Source organism: Nicotiana tabacum, chromosome 7 (assembly GCF_000715075.1).
Source record: "Nicotiana tabacum cultivar K326 chromosome 7, ASM71507v2, whole genome shotgun sequence".
NCBI lineage: Eukaryota > Viridiplantae > Streptophyta > Magnoliopsida > Solanales > Solanaceae > Nicotiana > Nicotiana tabacum.
In genome coordinates, this window is record NC_134086.1 from 25,110,947 (window position 1) to 25,131,299 (window position 20,353).

At 35.8% G+C, this 20,353-nt stretch overlaps 1 protein-coding gene across 3 annotated transcripts; it reads right to left on the bottom strand.

The window, feature by feature from the left end:
* Positions 1-8,397: 8,397 nt before the first annotated feature.
* On the bottom strand, positions 8,398-19,380 carry LOC107759171 (uncharacterized). 3 transcript variants are annotated; one of them, XM_075257003.1, is made up of 10 exons: positions 19,248-19,380; positions 14,797-16,489; positions 14,587-14,724; positions 13,221-13,292; positions 12,021-12,062; positions 11,829-11,918; positions 10,541-10,648; positions 10,345-10,437; positions 9,935-10,014; positions 8,398-9,838 (listed from the first exon to the last, which is right to left on the bottom strand). In XM_075257003.1, exons 2-10 carry the CDS (start codon positions 16,342-16,344, stop codon positions 8,908-8,910), a joined length of 3,102 nt encoding a protein of 1,033 aa, XP_075113104.1. In that variant the 5' UTR covers positions 16,345-16,489; positions 19,248-19,380; the 3' UTR covers positions 8,398-8,907. The 3 variants fall into 3 exon arrangements, with proteins under 3 accessions (XP_075113104.1, XP_075113105.1, XP_075113106.1); XM_075257004.1 differs by having other exon boundaries at positions 14,797-16,597; positions 19,248-19,353; XM_075257005.1 differs by having other exon boundaries at positions 14,797-16,420; positions 19,248-19,351.
* Between the last annotated feature and the right edge of the window lie 973 nt (positions 19,381-20,353).

A 20,353-nucleotide genomic window follows, 5' to 3' on the forward strand; every position in this document is an offset into this window, starting at 1 on the left:
ATGTTGTCATGTTGAGAGTTAAGTTTTACAAACAATAGAGTTACAAATGTTGAGTAGTTAAGTTTTACAAGCAATTGAAGTACAAATGTCAATAAAGAATTACAATTTACACTATATGTTGCAATTATGTTAAATATGTTTCATTATACATGTTTGATTATCCAATAATAGTGTGTTGTTGTTTTTAATGGTGCTAAATATATTGTTAGATTGTACAAATGCAAATCAGAACTGCAAACAATCAATGTTATTATATGTATACAAATGTATAAATGAGAGTATAAGTTTGTAAAAAATTGTATAACTATGTATACTATTGTATGCATATGTATAAACCCTGCAACATTAACAAAACTACAACAATAACGAAAATACATACTTTGTTAAAGGACAAAAGCAACTAAAATATTCATTAAAATGTAATTCATTCACAACCACAATGTTTAATAACTACCACAAATTACACAAAAATAAAAATATCTATAATATCCTTTAAGGTTATCTCACAAGTAGCAGAGTAGTACTTAGACAAAACTAGGCAACAACTCCTGATACATAGCAAAATTACATTAAAATGGAAAAAACAGAATTACGTTCTCAGTCGTCCTCTCTTCCTCTTCCTGAAAAGTCTCCCTGTGATTTCATCACCACTAATTGCACCGGGCTGTTATTTTTTCCTTACATAATCCCACAACAGAGATCCCCACCTGGTACGAAGTGTCTCAATGTCAAAATAAACTTTTCGAATTTCCTTACCCAGGATGAAATACTCAGCAAAGCCAGCAACAAAAACACCACAGTCACTGTAATTAAAAAAAATCAGATTCTCTGTACGTTACTGTAAATAGGTACACTACTAGTAAAATAGTAAAACAATTGAAATTAACCTACCATTTGATCTGTTGTGGCACATTATTAACCAGATTAATCTACAAAGCATCAAAATGGGATTTATCGGTATATGCATCATTGTTCCAATCAATGCCCTTCTTCTTGACATAAAAATCAGAACTCTTCAAGAAGTAAGGTATCAAAATTGCATAAGGTAATGCAGCATCCAAAGCAAGTCTATCATTAATAGCTCCACGGTTAGAGTCATAGATGTGGATGCACCTATCTATGAACGTAAACAACCCCAAAACCCAATGGCCCAATTTTGCTCTTCCGCGCTTCACATAGATAGGGAATAAGACGTGGTCAACAGTGTGCCATGATATATTTGCATCACAAAAATACCCTCTAATGTACTCTTCTATCTCATGCCCTTCAGGAATCACTGAAGGATCTTGATTCACTTTGAAATCCTTATACATGGAGTTGATTTTGTTACCAAAGGCAAAGTCAGTTGTAGTAAACTGCATGGCAACATTTGGCTCATATTTTTCCCTCTTCCTCAAATAATAAAAGAGGACATCCAAGTGCTGAGACAAGAAATAAAACAAAACAACCATCACTACTAGATGTTTTAAATATACAAATTTATACGCTATTATACAGAGCTATAAATATTTGTACAAAGTTATACAATATTATACCGTAATTATACAAAGTTATGTATACACTATAGGGGTCTCAAACAATAAAGATACGCAACAAATAAAAAAAGGCATTAGGACAGAAAGTAATTAAATACCGTGTCAATCAAAGGTCGACCACAATACGCGAGTTAGTGGAACCAATCCTTCGTGGTCACAAGACACGAGCCAAAAGTGAAAGCTTCCGCAAGCTTATTTACTTCATCGGTATAAATATTTTTGGCACTTCAAATCACAAAAAATAAAAATTAATCAGAACTACCTTCATTGATAAGTATAAAATCAGAACATGAAAGCTTAAAAAAGTTAAGATACATTCGTCTCGTATCCATCCCATTATCAACAAACGCGCAAAACTCTTTGTCCAATGGCGACAAGGGATCAAAATCATCAATTTCGATCGTGAAAGGATGATTGATATAAAAAAATAAGCTTGTGCGTCGATCCACATGCACCCGAATCAAAAACTGGCAAATATGGACATTTGGCACATTTTCCTGGTATTTTCTGTCGAACTGACTGCTCAGGAGAAATGTAATCCTCTTCTACGTCTATGATGGGTGGTCTGTGAAGCATAATTTGGGATATCTGTAGCGCAGCTAAATCTTCATCGCCAATGTCATCCCAAAATGTATCACTCTTGACATCACATGATGCCCCTTAGACAGAGAAAACCAATAATAAAAAACTTTCAAAATGAAGAAAAGAAAAATCAGACAAAAAAAAAGATAAAATACAGAACGAATACCATGATTAACACCATCAGTAACTCCCTCGTTTTCTTTGACACCTAAATTTGTTTGGTCAGCTAGCGTGTTATCTTGATTCACTTGATCGACAAAGTTAGGAACAACATCATATTGATAGCCATCAAATTCGCCGACACCAGATGTATTGTCATCAGACACGCACTGACGAATCTAATAAAAAATAATGGAAAGAGAAGGCATAACTGTTGAGTGATGATTCAGAGAAGGCATAACTGTTGAGTGATTTGGTTTTATCAGTAAAACATTACCTTAGAATCAGGAACCTCATCCCTCGTTTGCTTGGTTTTCTTCATATTCAGAAAACTAAACACTTTTTCAAAGGAAGAAACTATATAACTGTTGAGTGTCGTGATTGTATCAGTCAACTACAACAAAATCAACAAAAACAACAAAAGTAAATCAACAACCATGTTTATAACCAAAAAATCATGTATATACAAAAAGACCGATAAACTACAGAAAATCTAAAGCTCCAGTACCTTTCCAACAGCACTCATCAACTTCTCAACTTCAGCATTCAACAGATCAATGAGCACCGAAGAATCATAACTTGGGTTAGGTTGGCGCTGCGTATTGTGAGGATAAGGTTGTTTAGACTGTTGCTCCATATTCTGAGGACACACTGGAGATACAGAGACAGAATTATCAGTGTGAAAGGCAGGCACCTCCCCTGATGCAACATCATCGGCATTAACTTCAAAAAGCGTGGTGATGTTCAGAGTAGACATCTCTTCACAAGTTGGGGAAATGTTCCTATAGTTCAACTACAATAAGAAAAACTGGATTACAATAGTAGAAAAAGAAAATTGTAATATATTCATAAGTATACATACTTACAAAAAAACTGAAATCATATATGAAGAAGTATTATGGTACAAAATATTTACCTTGTCGATACTATACATGATCACCCCGCCAGTCAAATCTGCATATGTTGGAGTTTCAGTGACTTTTCAATTAAGAATGTGTGGCATATTTGTGCCAACGCGAATAGCTAGATGCTTGTCAACCATAGAGCAACACTCAAAAAATCATATTTGTAACGCAAGTGGCAAACTTCTGAGCCTATACATTGTCAAATAGTCACATTGTCTGTCCCTCATTGTCTTTAAAATATCTTCAAATGACTCTTTTCCCCAAGCATACGTCTAATATTGACCACTTTCAATGATATCAAAATCATCTTCATTGATACCATGATTATTGGCATCTGAGAATATGAAATAATGGACAAACACCATCAAGGCCATCTTGAACGCATCTTCGTCCGACTTCCAGTCCTTTTTCTTGAACCGATCTATAAGATGCCCCCTCATTATAGCCTTTTTTCATCTCCTAGAAAATACTTTTTTAGCAGCTTATTGACATCTGGTTTGTCATAGAAAGTGGCGTCTTCTTCTACACACTTCAAACCAGTGATAACAACAAACTCTCCAATGCCAAAACGCAGAAAACAACCATCAATTCTAACCCATAACTCATTTTCCCGCCCTGGGACGACTTCCCTCAATAGTATACAATGAATAAGTTGATTTTGAATTTTAAATTGAGGCAGGTCCAAGAAGTGCCCAAAATAACTAGCGCGGAATATTTGAAGCTGCGTGTAAGCCAAACATTGCTTCAAAATGCTGATAATATCGGTCTCGGTATGGGAACTAATCCTATAATGGAAATGATCAACTGGTTGTATATAGAAGTCTCCAACCTTGCATATGGAAAAATAACAAGAAAGAAATCAGGAACAAAAACTATATTATAATACTATATAGACATGTATAAATCAGTGTAGCAGTACTTGTATAAAGATGTATAAACAGTTGTATAACTTTATATGAAATTGTATAAGCATGTATAAAATTAATAGCAACACAGGGAATACCTTCAGCTTAGCTTTTCTCTCATTCAATTTGTGGCGAATAACAATCCTTTGTTCTTTAGATATGAAATCAAGACCACTCTCATCATCGTCCTTGATCTTTCTCTTTTTCGGTTTAACACTGGGGCCTACATCATCTTCATTAACCAAATCAACTTTCAGCTTTTCTTTGGATTTTTGACGTCTCCCACATTTCTTACTTCTTATTCTAAAAATGTCAACCGGAGTAGGAGTATTCTTCGTTTGCGAACGAGTCATTCGACTGCTCTCTTGTTGCGACTTTTTTGTAGGAGCAAGAGACTCAAAATCATCATCATCGGGAGCTTGGACATGCGCATTCGCTTCAGAATCAGAGATTGAGGGCAAGTCCCTCAATGATTTCACTGGAGTAGGAGTATTCTTCGTTTGCGAACGGTAATTCGACTGATCTCTTGTTGCGACTTTTTTAAGGGAGCAGGAGACTCAAAATCATCATCATCGGGGGCCTGGACATGCCCATTCGCTTCAGAATCAGGGCTTGAGGGCAAGTCTCTCAATGTTTTCGCAAATCAAGCTTAACACTTTTTCCATCAAGCTTCATACGACTTTTAGAAGCATACATTTTTCATTTCATTTTCTACAATAAAACAAACAAAGCTTTAACAAAAGTGAAGACAAGTGAAGGAAAACACAAAAATTAAATAAAAAATAAAGGCCATGAACACAAAGCAGAGGCCAATTTTCCCAAATTGTAACAAAACTCAAAAAAAAAATTCTACCCTAAGAGTCGAAATAACAAAGCATGCAAACTGAAACATCAAGTTTAGGCCCAGAACGAAGATAGAAAGAACACAAAATCGAACGAAAAACACAACAACATTGTAAAAAAAAATCAAAATCAGAAAAGCAAAAAGATTAAAAATAAAATAAAATATAAACCAAAATTATGGTAAAAGCATAAAATGAAATAAAAATTACCTGAAAATAAGAGTGAAAGCTCAAAAAATTACTTGAAACCCAACAATGGAGGAGCAGTTGCCTTCGTACTTCTTTGAGAAAAGCGTGAGAAGAAGACAGAGAAAAAAAATTAAAAGGGAAAACCGTTAATAAAATTTGTGGGCTACCAGGTGAAAATAAAATTTCAAAACATATACAACCTGGGCTAAACCAGGTAAGGACTTCAAATGTGGGCTATTTTCGAATGGGTTGTATGACCCAAGTGATATATAATGTAATTTATTCCATAATTAATAGGGAAAACTACACCATATAATTTCTCCTAAAAATAATATCATGTAAAATATATTTTTTATATATATTTAACTAGCGAATATAATTAATTTTGGCCAACCGTCAAAATATATAGGAGCACGTCAGAGTCATCGGGTATTTTAAAAGATACAAGTGGGTTTTATTTAAGACAAATAATACACGTGACGGGTTAAAAAATGCCACATGCCGAAGTTAAAGTCAAAAAATTGACCAGGTTAGTTATGTTAGATATAGGGGTATGTTTGAGCCTAAAAACAAACATTAGGGGCATTTGCGGACCAAAAGGTTAACGGAGGGTATTTTGAGCCATTTTCGATACGTTAGGGGTATTGTTAGCCCTTTTCTGTAATATATTTAAAACAATAAATTTCAAAAGTCTTGTAGCTATACAAGTTTTATAATATGACCATAAGTTTTAAATATTTTTTGTTTTATATTTAAGTGAGAAATTTTCACAAGTTACTATTGTTTAGTGGTTATTAGCTAGTTGTAGCTACCATTTACTATATTACTTCCTATAGCTATGTTTTCAGGTTTTTTAGAGTGTATTCGATGTATTTAAGCTACTGTATTCATGAATACAGTAGCACTTCTCGGCGTAAAACAGGGGATTACAGCTAGACAGATTATTGTATTCGACTGTATTCACGGCGTAAAACAGGGGATTACAGCTAGACAAATTATTGTATTCGATTGTATTCACGATATGTATTTGTGAATAAAATAATTTAAGTAGCGCAATTCATGGTCTATTCGGTTGTTTTTAAACAGAAAGTGAATCAATTAACATAATAGACTCCTAATATAACTCAAACTCAATTATAACACACAAAAATTGTATTTCCAGTTATAAAAAAGATTCTCAATCTAAAAACACCCCAAAACATAGCAATTTTCAGAGAAATTATATAATACATTTAAATACATAAATTATATTAATTAAAAAAAACATATGGATACATTCATGGAATATAGCAAGATAGTGAATACAATGAAATACATGATACATTGAAATACAATAAAAAAAGATAATGAATATAATTAAATACATAGAATACGGCGAGATACATTGAAATACAATGAAAAAAAAGGTAACAGACTCTTCAAGTTGCTCAACCCCAAACTCCGTCGTCTTTGTTCAAGAATAACCCTAATGTCGTCTCGTCGATATTAGATTTCGAACCTCCATTGTCAGCCCCAATTTACCTTATGTCAGATTTTGATATTCATACGAAACATAAGACATTGATTTCTAAACAGACTCTTCAACCACTAAACATAGCTATACGAAATTTTAATTGATAGTCCCAATTTATTCTTTATCTTCTGATCCAAATGTTTAAAGGCCACTATTGGACGTATTGGCACATATTGTGTTTCTGAAATTGCAGTATCTTGCGCTTCAAGCCTTTGAATTTGGTGCGCTGTGTGCCGATGGAAACGTTTCTTTTTCCGGTGAGTTTCAGAGGCATCGCCGCCGCCGCCGAAGGTAAACCACCTCCGGTGCCGCCATATTCCATTGAGGATCTTTACCGGAGAAATCAATAAAACCTTGAATAAACCAATCATGGTTGTATTCGTGGAGAGAGAGGGTGGAGAAAAATCTGAAAGAATGAGAGAGAGAAATAAATCAAAGCGTATTTTACGGCTTAAAGGTAGGAGATGACCATAAATAATTATTTGGCTATAAAAATCAAAAGGTAGCTATGGAATATAATTTTTTAAAAAGGTGTTTATTTAAAATAAATAAGGTATCAACCTTTGCTACAAGAGGTAAAAATTCCTAAGTTGGAACTATTTTGGATTCAGGACAGTAATCTGGTAATGACCAATATAACACCCCAAGGAAAAGTAAAATATTTATATAGTTTATAAGTTCAAAAACAGACTATTCAAGTTGCGTAGAAAAATTCGTAATCCTCATTATCATTATTCGTTGGAAACAAATGATGTATGTATAAGAACTGTGCACGAGAAGGTGTAAGAATATAACAGATTTAAGATTGTAACAAAAGTCTAGAAGTTCAGCTTCTGCAAACTCAAAACTCAATGTTGGTCTCGTGATGTACAAGAATCTAGTACTCGTCTATTTTCTTGGAGTCAAAAAACTTCCCTTATTTGGAATTTCTTGCATCGGTTTCACAGAAAGATCTTTGCCTGCTGTTAAATATGGCAAATAAAAGCTATCAACTAACGGTAACAACTGCAAAACTGTACATGTTTTGGATGATGAAAGTTGAAGCAAGTGTTGGCACAAATAACATGGGGGCTAGTGTCTTAGGTACGCTTCCGGCCGAATCCGATAAATTTGATTCAAATCCTATATTTGTCTTAAGAAATTTAAAAGTCAATAACTTAAATGGACCATAATTCCATATCCATAAATTTCAAATACCGACTCCATCTCCGCTATCAGCAGACAATATTGCAGCTTCTTTTTTTCTCTAGAAATAGTGGGGGAAAAGAAGAAAAAAAGAAGAGCGGGTGGGGTCGTTAATGGTTCTATACTCCTACCAAATAAGAAAAGATGCAGAGGTCACATATATTATAAGTCTTAAGACAAAAACTATATGAAACATAGCTTCTCTTTTCAACGTAGTACATACTTTTGAGTCCTTAAATTGAAATTAGAACTTTACCCTGAAATAAGGAAAAATTAATCCTATTTCTAACAGGTTTAAATTTTGTTAATGAGTTTAAGTTATATATATTTGACGGGAAATATCGTTTTACACTATCCATGAATTTTAACTTGATAGCAACTTAGTTACCATCTTTAGAGAATTACCAATTAATTCTTATCAAGAGACTTTCCTCTAATTACATAATAAGTAGCTTGATTGTGTAAAAACATTTACACCATTAATGCATAAATAATGCAAAGTTCAATACTGCAAAAGAAAATTATACTAGCTGTAAGATACTATATTAGTAATACAAAGATTGATAAGAGAAGATACCAGAATTTTATACCAGAATTTAACATTCTTATCTCTACCAAACAACCCCTTAACGTGGACTGGCCAACTGAGTCTCTGATCAACATCATCAAGAACATAGAGTCAATAGCCGTGATGGCTAACCCCTCATCATAAGGCATGTAATTCCAAGATGACAAAGGACTGTGTTCCTCTATCCAAAATGGTGGGCAACATGTTGCAACCATAAAAATAAAGCTGTAACTTTAACGACAATTTAACGCATTACAATTGCTCATTTCTTGGACAAGAATCCTTAAATCCTGTTCTACATCTTGGAGAAAACATGTATTCCGCTCCAAGTCTGGTATACAGAAAATTTGCTACAACTCTCGCACTAGCAAAAGGTTAACTAAGGCATCTCAATATGGTAAAAATTGTGAACATTCAGGTAAGGATCTGATAGATAAGTGAATAGCATAGGCAAATCGTATGTTAATGCCGTTCAAGTTTGGGGAGATCTGCAGGAAATAAGGCATTGAATTGACCAAAAGGAATTAGTTTTGTTTAGTAAACTTTGTACGATAGAGATCAAGGGGAACATACTCCACAGTCACTGTCCGATCATCAAACAGTCGCCCATGTAAACAATGAGCAGCCATGCATGCAGCTTCTGCTCTTCTAAACTCCACAAGTACACAGCCGGGCTCAAACACATCATTAACAGAAATTTCAGTCTTTTCCTCAAGTTTCTCTCGAGCATCCAACTCTTCTTTCGACGAGAATTCTGGTTCAAAAGCTCCATCTACATTTCCATTGTCTTCCTCTGATTTCATTGCTTCCTTAACTGGTGATTGATCATTTATCTCAAGATGTTCAACTGGACTAGAATTAGAATCTTCATCTTTCCTTTCCAAAACTCTAGTAGTATTCTTTTCATTTGGAGAGATTCCACGAGTAACCTCAGAATTTTCTTGGCAGCTTGTCCCTCGATCAGACACATTACCATCATTGGGTAGAGGGTCAGAAGTGTCGTCTTTTATTACCTCCTCATGAGGTCCGTCATTGGAATGGCTGCCACCAGCCGAAGCATCATCGGCATCTCCAGCCTCCTCTTTGGAGTCACCTTTTAAAGGTTCTGACATCTGAGTTTTACCATCAGCGGCCAAAGCATCATCGACATCTCCAGCCTCCTCTTCGGAGTCACCTTTTAAAGGTTCTGACATCTGAGTTTTACCATCAGCACATCTTTCAGCTTCCTCAGCGCTATTGGTTTCCATGGGTTCTTCATCACTGTTAGGGAGGTGTGACCCACCAACTTCCAACTCGTGATCAGAACTCTTTGGGGATGGATCATTTCGGTCACACTCTTTAGCAAACTCCATATCGTCCTCATTCAAAGTAGGACTAGTGTCCATAGCAGCAGGATCAGATGTGAGAGAGCATTGACTTTGCTTTACAACATTAATTGATTTAACAGTGCCAAACCTACAGCATCAGAAGAACATTTTCCAGATCAGTGATGAATTGACAAGGAGAATAGAAGCAATGACATTTAAGAAAAAATGACTTTTCATAAATGACCTGGCACACTCCAATCTGATGTCTTCCAATAACTCTTCAACTTCTGCTTCAGACAAAAAAATGAGTACATTTGCATCCACCTGGACAGGACAAAACAATTAGAGGAAAAAAATCTAGTAACCCCCTGATAAGTGGATTTGCCACATCTAAGAAATATAATTCCAGTAATATATGGAAACAAAACCACGTCTCAATACCGAGCAAATTGGAGTTGGCCATCTGACTCATTTTACATGTAGCTCCATTTAAGCCCGTCTCCATTACAATGTTATAAAATTTTAGTTTCTCTAGCACTAGAAGTTCTCTACAATTTCTAATAGTATCAACATTTTTACTGGCATAACAGAGTATTTTTTTTTTCTTATTGAAAATAAAATTCAAACTACACCAAGATTAAAAAACAGACATACCAGATTTTTCAGCTTCAGAACTTCCGTGGGCTTCTCCAGAAGTGGCTTTGCATGCTGGGGAATCCGGTATAAAGGTGTATTTTCATCTTTGTCCTGAGTATTATGTGTATCTTTTGGTCAAATTTGTATTGCCAAGAATAGATTAAAAATTGTACCTAAAGCCAAAATTTCTTGATAAGAGGACTTGAGAGAGTACCAGTAAAACAGTATCTGGGACAGCTTGAACAACAGTTAACACTTTTCCACCCAACTTCATACCATTAAGACCAGCACAAGCTTTAAGAGTAACTGAATGGTCAACATACTGAAATGGTTGAAATAATTACTTTAAGATCAATAAAAGACGCAAGAGTTGAACTTGGAGAAGACTTGAGAGTTCACGGCACTTGAGTCAAGGAGAAATACAAAGGGACAGAGGCTCAAGATGTAACAAACCAAGGTATCTAGCTCAACAAATTTAAGCAATAGCAATCCACAATTCAAAGCATGGTCATAAAATACTATAAAAGGAATACTCTACATGCAATGAAAATGAGGTCAAGCATATAAGAAATTTGTGCGGTGCATCAAGTATGGCAAGTCACTTTTGGCACTAAAAGAATTTTTTATTCATTGGAATCATTTCTTCCCTCACTCATTGACACAAGCAGCACTATTCTCCAAAGCATTAAACATCTCTTGTAAAATTGAAAAGCTAGAGATCTAGGGTCATTCATTCTCAAATCTTGAGAGGGACGAAGAGAGCGTGAAAAGTGATCTGCAGTGTCCTCTGCAGATTATTGGGAAGGAAAGGAATTAAAGAGGTCTGATGGCTAGAAAATTTGATATGAATAGTTAAAAGCTCCTCTACTCTTTTTGATTTATTTTCATGTAAAGGATGATACTTTTTTTTTATTGGCGTGTAAAGGATGATATATTTGGCACACATTGATCGAATTAATCAGTAAGCCTACACCTGGATCTGAATCAGTATTGGTTGTTCTAGAGCAACTGTATGTCAGCTGGTAAGAGTTTTCGCTTGTCTGTCAAAAAATTTACTTACTCGTCCTACCTTTAGAGAAGCAAAGTAGCAGAATTAGAAGACAAAAATTAAAATAAAAAAAGGAGTTCAAAGAGGATAGCATGCCTTTACATGCTAACAGTGGTAAGTCATTTTGTTTGGCAAGATAGAAAGAAAAGCAAGCAGAAAGGACCACCAACTTTTTAAACATGTAAAAAGAACTACTTTTTGTTCATTCACTCTTCCACCCAAAGAAGATTGTTGAAGAGGCATAAGATCTAACTTCTAGTAAGATGATAATTTGCTCGTTTTTTCTACCACTCGGTACTTCCAATAATTCACTCCAACGAAAAATAATCTTAGCCAGAATTAAGACTCCGCTTGTTGTGTAAAAGCTACCTTTGCCATAAGGAAAGAATATTTCAGAAAAGAAAAGGACACTTAATTTAATATAAGAAAGATGTATCCAATAATCCGAGAGTACCTCAAGAAATGCACAAGGTTCATTGATATCTGAATTCATACTGAAATGGTAGGCTTTCAAAGGTCCAAAAGCTTTAGCAATCTCCATAAGCTGAAATAGCATCAGATAAGATCAAATTCACTGGAAAGCCCGATATTCCATTGTTCTTTCTTTTTAATTAAGGAAAGGTTTTGAGACATTATTTGGCCTTACCATCTCCGATGAAATAGTTCTTGAAATTCCACCAACAAAAACCTGCAACGTGTATAAAAACTTGTTACTGAAAGGGAAAGGAAACAACAGGAATGAAACAGACTTGAAAATCTGAAAAAACATTAATCAGATTGAAAATACAAAATGGTCAAATTTCGAAGAACTCGTTTGTGGAAGCCAAATTAAACAAAAGAATTCTGAAGTTCACAAATATGACCTGTCAAAGAGTTGAGGCAAAGGCCAACAAAGAAAGTAAAGCAATTCAAATGTAACGTCCTCACAATCCCACAGGATTCAAATGAGAAGCTTTGCATCTAATCTAACAGTTAGGAAACTTTCATACATCAACACCTTATGAATATTGAAAGCCGATATCATAATCTATAACCTCACAATCCAATATATAATTGCGCCACTTGAGATTCCTGTGTTGTGAAGTAGCATAGAGCAGCTGGAACATTGCTTTCTGTCTATGCGAGTCTCGTATACAAGATACATAAAAGTGCAGCGCACAGAAGAAATTATTGGTATAATAGTCTCAACTCTCAAAGCTATTGTTCCTATCCTGATCGTTAGGTCATCAAAATGTGTATCCCAGTTTCCTAGAACATAGGCTTTCTTCCGTATCTATTACCCTTTTTTTGGGTGGGGTGGGGTGGGGGTCAAGGTAAGCATTTGATATTAAACCAATTTGCTGCCGTACACATCATTTTCGTAATACAGTTAGAAATCATCTAGACAAGACATTGTTTCTTGTTTACACCAAAGTACCGCGCAAAAAAAAAAAAAAAAAAAAAAAGTAACCGCAATAAAGGACTTACTTACCCTTCAAAAGTTAATTTCATTCCTTTCTCAAAATTTAAGCTAACATACAAAAAAACTGGCTTTCCTACATTATATTTTAAAACACCTAACTACAATACACAAGAGCTCAAGCTAATGAAAAGTAAACTCTTAATATACAGTAATAGCTATTTTTCAACTCTTAAGTAGTCCTGCTAAATCAGAGAGATCAAACAAACTGAAACTGACAAGAAACTTACTAATAGCATGAAACAAATAGGAGATTCATATTTATCACAAGGAAAGGACGATAGGCATTCCAAGTACAAGGACAACACATGGCATAAGTGTATGCCGCTTCCAGTTCCGACAGGCAGGTTTAAAGGTCAAATCCTTTGTGTTATTTCAGATGCATACCTTATAAGGAGAATCCTCCACAGTGTTGTCTATCCTGTCAGCTGCAGCAACCGACTTCTGAGGAACACCAGTCTGCATGAAAATAGCAACTGTCTGAAAACCTGCTACATGAATAATGACCACAATATACCTCAGAAACTGCATATAAAAGCAGAATAAAGCACTGTTTCAACGTAAAGAGGAAGCACCATCTTCCTACTACTTAAATACACAGTTTGATGCATTGACAAAATGTAGAAAATACAGAGCAAGAAGTTACTGAGAGAAGACTTGATTTTCATGTGGAAGTCACTAAGCAGTCTAACCCATTTTTCAAAGCTATACTAATAGGAAATTACTAAAATAAAATATAAGAGGCGTACCTATCATAAGAAAAAGAGGGGGGGGGAGAAGGCAGGAGGTTTGTTGGAGAGTATCTATCTTGAAAAAACAAAAATAACCAGTAACTAACAAGGAAGCTGCAGATCCAACATGCAGGCAATGTTCCATATTAACAAAACTGCCCTACCACAATTTCCATATTTCTTTATTTCACTTCATTTGATATAACTCAACTATATATCATCCCTTTTGCACTTATGCAGTGGAAACCACCATCATCATCCTCCAATATCCAGTTAAACGGATGATCAAATGACGTGCAGCTTCCCCTGCTCTGATATAGGAGGTGAAAGATATTGAGGGTACTATTAGAGAAGATCAGAAGGATTTCATATCAATAACATCTTAAACATATGCTATACCAAAATTTTGGTGCCTATGTTGCTGCTAATCTTGGTGCCTATATTACTGCTAACAAATGCTAAGGGACTCTATGAGATTGGTATCCCGTTCACAGAGGTTATCTTCCACACTGAACAATCATTCAAGCATTGAGGACAAGTCTAACCTCTTCATGCGTCCTACTCTTTGACTAGATGAAGACCTTGACTTTTTTATGATAAAGATGGACACCTTGTTTTTTACCTGCAAGAACACATTTACCGGAGAATTTTGTTTATTGCCTATGTACTTATTCTTTGATGCAGGTGAAGAATAGATCTTGAGTAGTATGTATTACTGGGACAAGAACAGCAAATTGACCATCATACTTAACATCCCTCGCCGTACAAAAGTCACAATCCATGCAACTAATCACTCCAAATACCCCATGATAAAGAAAGGAAGGAAAGAGAATAGGAAAATCAGATTCATTTAACTAAACATAAATTTGTTTCAACCCACCACAAACGTATAGTGTATCCATTTTAGAACTGAACATTAACATGAAGAATAAGCACACATCACTAAGAAAAAAGTAAATAACAAAAGGCCAGTGCAAAAGACCAGCACAAATCTATAAAGAATCTCATGGGAATATTCTTACAGCCACTTCGACGAAGTCTTTTGGCCGCCTGATTTTAAGAATAGAACCACAGAAGGATCTGCCATCAAAAGAAAGTGCAGCAGAAGCATCCTCGGGGGTTAAAAATTCTAGAAGAGCTTGGCGCTTATCCTTGTGTATCTGCAGTGAAGAAACAATAAGCAACACTAATCTCTATCCTACTTAGAACAAGAGCAGAAGAAGTAAACATACCATACAGCTGATACATGGTAGTGTTCCTTGAATGCGATTGACTCCTGAAGACAGCAAAGAATGATTAATCCAGTCCAGAATATCTTTCTCAGAGGCGGAGTTTGGCAAGTTTTCTAGATAAAGCCTTCTCATAGGTCGTGTTGCTTGTGTCAGCTGGACCGAATCAGTTGCATGTATAGATGAAAATAAGTAATTATATGAAACGCCAGCAGTCTTTGTTGTAAATGTATTAGCAGGAACCACGCTAGAGAGCTGATGTATATTTGGTATTACAGATTGCATTGAAGACTGAACGCTAGAAGGAACAGAACCAGTAACATTACTTCCAGCTGATGCAGGTGGTAGATCCCACCCAGCATTTTTCCGATCTGGAGAGCGGTTAGTTGGAGGAGGAGTTTTAGCAGCAGCCTCTGATTTCCTCTTTCTTGGTGAATAGCCCCCAAGCCCACTTGTAGATTCTGCATGGCGCTTGGAGTGGCTATCTGAACCATTGCTGGATATCTTTTTATCCAGATCATAATGTGATCTTCCAGATTTATCTTTGGAAGAATGCGAGGAAAACTCACCACGCTCTCTGTGATCATGAGATGAATGCTTAAGTCCTCTTGGTGACCCAGAACGAGACCTTCTACCTCGATCTTTATCATACTCTCGACTTCTTGACCGCCTTCTCTTTGGTCTTTCTTCCTCCAGCTGAGCCCGAGAAGATTCCACCCTTCCGGTAACTTCAGAAACTTTCGATGAACTGTGTTTTTTATCGGCATTCTTGTCTCTGTTTCTCTCCTCGTCATCACTTCGGTGCTTCCTTCTACCTGATTCAGACTTTATTTCAGTTTTGTCACTATCTCTCCGTCCATAATTTCTTGAATGCCTTTTCTCAGCCTCATCCAGAGGAGCATCACTTGGCACTTCCATATCTTTCCTCTTCCTGTATGACTGTCTCTCATCCTTATCAGGATCTTTGTCTTTTCTTCCCTCATCGCGTCTTCTGTCAGTTTTATCTGTCGATCTCTCCTTCCGGGCCAAATCTCTTGAATGTCTTTTACCAGTTTCATTTCCAGAATCATCAACAAATTCCTCATCTTTTCTTCTCCGGACAAGATAATCTTTGTCGGTTTTGCTACCAGCTAGTCTCTTATTGCTTACATCTTTGTTCACTGATGTCTTTGATTTGATTTCAGATTCTCTACTATCTTTATGTTTACCCCTAGCTAATTTTTCAGCCATCATATTATTCTCTGTTTGCCTTGATGCTAACTTCCTAGAATCCTCCGAAGTATGTCTGGAAGCACTAGGTAATGACTCATCGTAGCGGTTTCGCTCAGGTTCTAAACCATCAGTAGTCCTCTTATGCCTGTCCTCTTTACGCGATACACTCTCAGCTCCTACAAAATTGTTCTTAATGTCCAGTTCCTCTTCCTTACTTTTCCTTCTAAGCATGATGTCATCAAAACTGAGAGGTCTTGTCCTAGCTGATGTACCATCATCGCCATTACCCTTTGATGAACTACGGTAACCATTCTTATCTTTTTGCCGATTGTATCCCATGATACTAATCTAGCAAGAAGCTATCAATCTTTCAATCAACTCATATGCGTTTAGGACACATAAGGGAAATCACCACCTGAGTAATGCAGAAGTCAGAGACTCATGATCATGCATCCATCAGAACAATTTCAAAGGACGAAAATAGCTGCATGCAAGAAAACAAACCCATCATGCCTTTCAGTAAATTAACCATGCAGAAGTCACAGACTCATGATCATGCATCCATCAGAACAATTTCAAAGGACGAAAATAGCTGCATGCAAGAAAACAAATCCATCATGCCTTTCAATAAATTAACCATGCATCCAATTGTAAGAAACAGTAGTGCTTTTAGATTTTTGTTTCTCAACTTTGAGAAGTGTATCCAGCAATGTATCAAATTATCTATTCCAACAATTTTCTCCGAAAGTGCAAAACTTAAAAAGAAAAGAGAATTTCTAACAAATACTTTAAAAGAATTCATTGTCCGACAGTTGTATCTATCCATGTATATGCGTAACACATTCTGCGTTATTTTATAATGGTTAAGAAACAAAAAGCACATCAGTGTCTCTTGCTCATATCCCTATCAGGAGAGCTGCTGCACTCCTGTTAAGATGCCTTCACACCTCAGGCATTCAGATGCCAGTTCGTTGAATGGAATAAGAATGATAAAATGCATATGAATGATTGTTTTTTCTTCATATATTGGTTTTTTTTAATCATTATCATCTTCTCCTTAAAATAAAATACATCTATCTGGCGAAACATCATATCTGGCAACAGGTGAGACCTAAGTCATTTATAGCTCACGGACAACAGAAATGACAAAAAAATACAGTGGATGAGTAAAAGAGAACTCCACCAGAAAGCTTGGCAACCCCTATTTTTCTCTTAATTTAGAATTAGAATATGGAGCTTAATAACTTGAGAAGCTCAAGTGCCAAGTGCACATAATAATTTAAAAAATAAATGCACAGAGATACAGATTATACCACGCTAGGATAAGAAACAATCTGCAGCCAAGGCAGAAAGAATCAGATTGTAACTTCAATTGGAACAGAATTTGTCAAAGTTATTCCAAAACCATTACAGCTTAGCAAACTGAGACAACTAGTTTAGCTTGAATGCAACAAGAATTCAGAGGAAATGTCAAAAGATATATATCATCCAATGTCTTGTAATTAGAAAAGATATGTACCCCTGATAACGCTCAAAATGCATTGCAGTCAAAACATTACCACCAGCCGCAATGTGGAGAACACAAAGCATGAAAGAAAGGTTAAGCCACAATAAATGCTTAGTGGTAATAGGAGTCCCCTTTTTTAACCATTATCTAGGTTATAGTGTCACTCCACAGTTCCAGCTTATGTCAGAGAGCATGTTGTGGCATGTTCTAGCTGATATTTAAGAATTTGCGGTACACTGCTTTGACTAATTGTAATTAGCTTGTATTAAGTCCAGACAACATCCTAAGTAAAGAATGGTTGAGGGGCGGGCCCATTATCCAGGAGTTTCAAAGGTGCGGTTGGTCCTAAGCTTCGCCCTAGACGGATTTCTCGGTCATCAAAAAGAAAAGGACAGAAAACATCCCATGTAGATAACAATCCTCAAAGAACAAACCCTGAATTTTTATTCTGTATTTGACGCATAATTTTTCTGAAAAAGATGATAGCTTTCAAAAAGGAGAATAACTTTTTCCTCGTGTTTTTTCCTGTTTTGGGAGTTCAGTGGGATGTATGCAATGCTGAGAGTTCTGTATAGCTTGAAAGAAATGCACATACATCTCAAAAAAAAATATGGAAAGATAGAGACATCCAAAAGCCAAAAATCTCAAATATTATCATCATTCTGAGCAATGAACTATGCGTTACTTCATTCACAAGCAGACACACCATAAATGACTAAGTAACCGGTCCACTTATACGACTAGTCTTCTCTACCTATTAAGCAAAGAACCGAGCTATTGCACCATTTTTTTATGAGGGTGGTTCTCCTGCTACCCCCCGCTAGCATTGGTGCTGCGTAACACTGCCCTCAGCAAAAAATAAACTATTGCATCATTTGAACATCTTCTTAGCCATTCCCTCCTAAACAAAAACCTGCATGTGCGAGCATTGCATCCTACGTGAGCTCACATTGTTGATACCAAGGCCGGATAAAAGAGCAGGGATGCCATAGCCACCTTATAACTAGTCAATTTAAAATGAATCTCCCAACATTCCCGCCTAAATAACCATAACATACTCAAGGGTATGGCTTAGTGGTCAATGTAGTGGGAGGAGAACCATGAGGTCTTAGGTTCACATCCCAGCAAAGGCAAAATACACTAGATGACATCTTTCCATCTATCTAAGACTTGGTGTGCAGAGTTACTCGGTGTTAGTGCTAGTGGGAGGTACCTACTGAAATAGTCGAGGTGCGAACAGGTACACCTGGACACCACCGTCAACAAACACTACGTAATTTCTTCCATCTATCTAAGACATAATGGGCATAGTTACTTGGTATCAATGCTAATGCAAGCAAGTTGTGCCTGGACACCACCGTCATTAAAAAGAAAAAGGGAAAAATAACCATAACATACACAACCACTAATTTCATTCGCAGCTATAAATTCTGTAATATGAACCATCAATTCTAAATTATATAAAACACTTCACCACGAAATTATAAAAAAAGAAGAAAAAAAACTAAAATAGCAAAAATGATAAAAATTTATAAGGAAATTTCGATGTAGGTCAACTCTACTTAACTTAGCATTAATGAAATTATCTTGTGCTTATTAATTAAAAATACAAAAATGAGAAATTTAATTGGCAAATGTGTAAAGAGCAGAGCAACGACGTGTAATAACAGAGAAGGTTAATTTTTTACAAGTAAATAAAGCAGCGATAGAGTAAAAAAGTAAAACGTTAACTTACCGGAAAATGCGAACGGAGGATTTGCTAACGCCGGAGAATCGATTGGGCCGAAATTGAATGTTCTGAGTAAAGCTTAGGAAGAAAGAAAAAACCTAGACATGCTCAGATATTCTTATGCCTATTTCAATTCCCAATTATACCCCTCATTATATTTTTTTATTATTATTTTTTTATATATTTTTTTTTAATAACAGTGTCCAACTTAAATTTGCAGTTTGCACCCACCTTAAATATTCCTTCCATTACTTATTATCATTCCTTTTGTTATAAAATAAAAGTAATGCAGTAAAATGTAAATAAGAATAGATAGAAAGAAGGGAGAAATGTTTTCTTCTTTCATATTTTTCCATTGCAATTATATAGCCTTTTATAGGCATAAAAAGTAAAGATGATGGACATAAAGTAGAAAATTTAATCTTTAAGTTATTCACAACATGGGCATCCAATGTAGTATCTAGGGTTGTGCATGGATCGGATCGGATCGGATTTAGCACATTTCGGATTGAAATTTCGGATTTCGGATTTCACAAAACGCAATCTGAATCCGATCCGAATTAGATCGGATTGCATAATTTCGGATCGGTTTGGTGATCGGATTTTCGGATCGGATTCAATAGTTCATAACAGAACAAAATTAACATAAACAACAGTTCAATTCAACATGGTTCTAATTCTTGTGAACATCAATCCTAATCCACATAGTTGTGCAAATCCTAATTCTTGTGATAGAATTCATTACATAAACAAAACACAATCTTCATAACAAAACAAAATATATTGAAATCTCAAAGAGGGTACAATCAAGACGAACCATTCACCTCCGTAAAAATACAAACTAACTACCCAAAGAGGGAATAATGATCCTTCCTTTCCAACCATTGCGCAACTGCTTCACCATTGGGCCTTTTTAGGTAAAGGTAGTGTGGTCATGTAACTGAGTTTTTACCTTGGACAAAGGGTAAACTCGAGTTTTTACCTTCATGAGAGTTTCAAATTCAAACAGAGGGCAACTCAGACGAACAACCTTGAGTCTATTGGTGAGATCTTGGAGCTTGGGGCGATTTAGTGCCAGTGACACTACCTTCTCTTCATACTCCTTCATACTG

Bases quoted from the DNA above. Each gene is read 5' to 3' on its own strand.
- LOC107759171 (XM_075257003.1), bottom strand. From the start codon at position 16,344: ATGGGATACAATCGGCAAAAAGATAAGAATGGTTACCGTAGTTCATCA. The intron at 14,725-14,796 runs GTATGTTTACTT...TCTTCACTGCAG, and splicing joins TACCATGTATCAGCTGTATG to ATACACAAGGATAAGCGCCA. The intron at 13,293-14,586 runs GTAAGAATATTC...ATTTTCATGCAG, and splicing joins AAGACTTCGTCGAAGTGGCT to ACTGGTGTTCCTCAGAAGTC.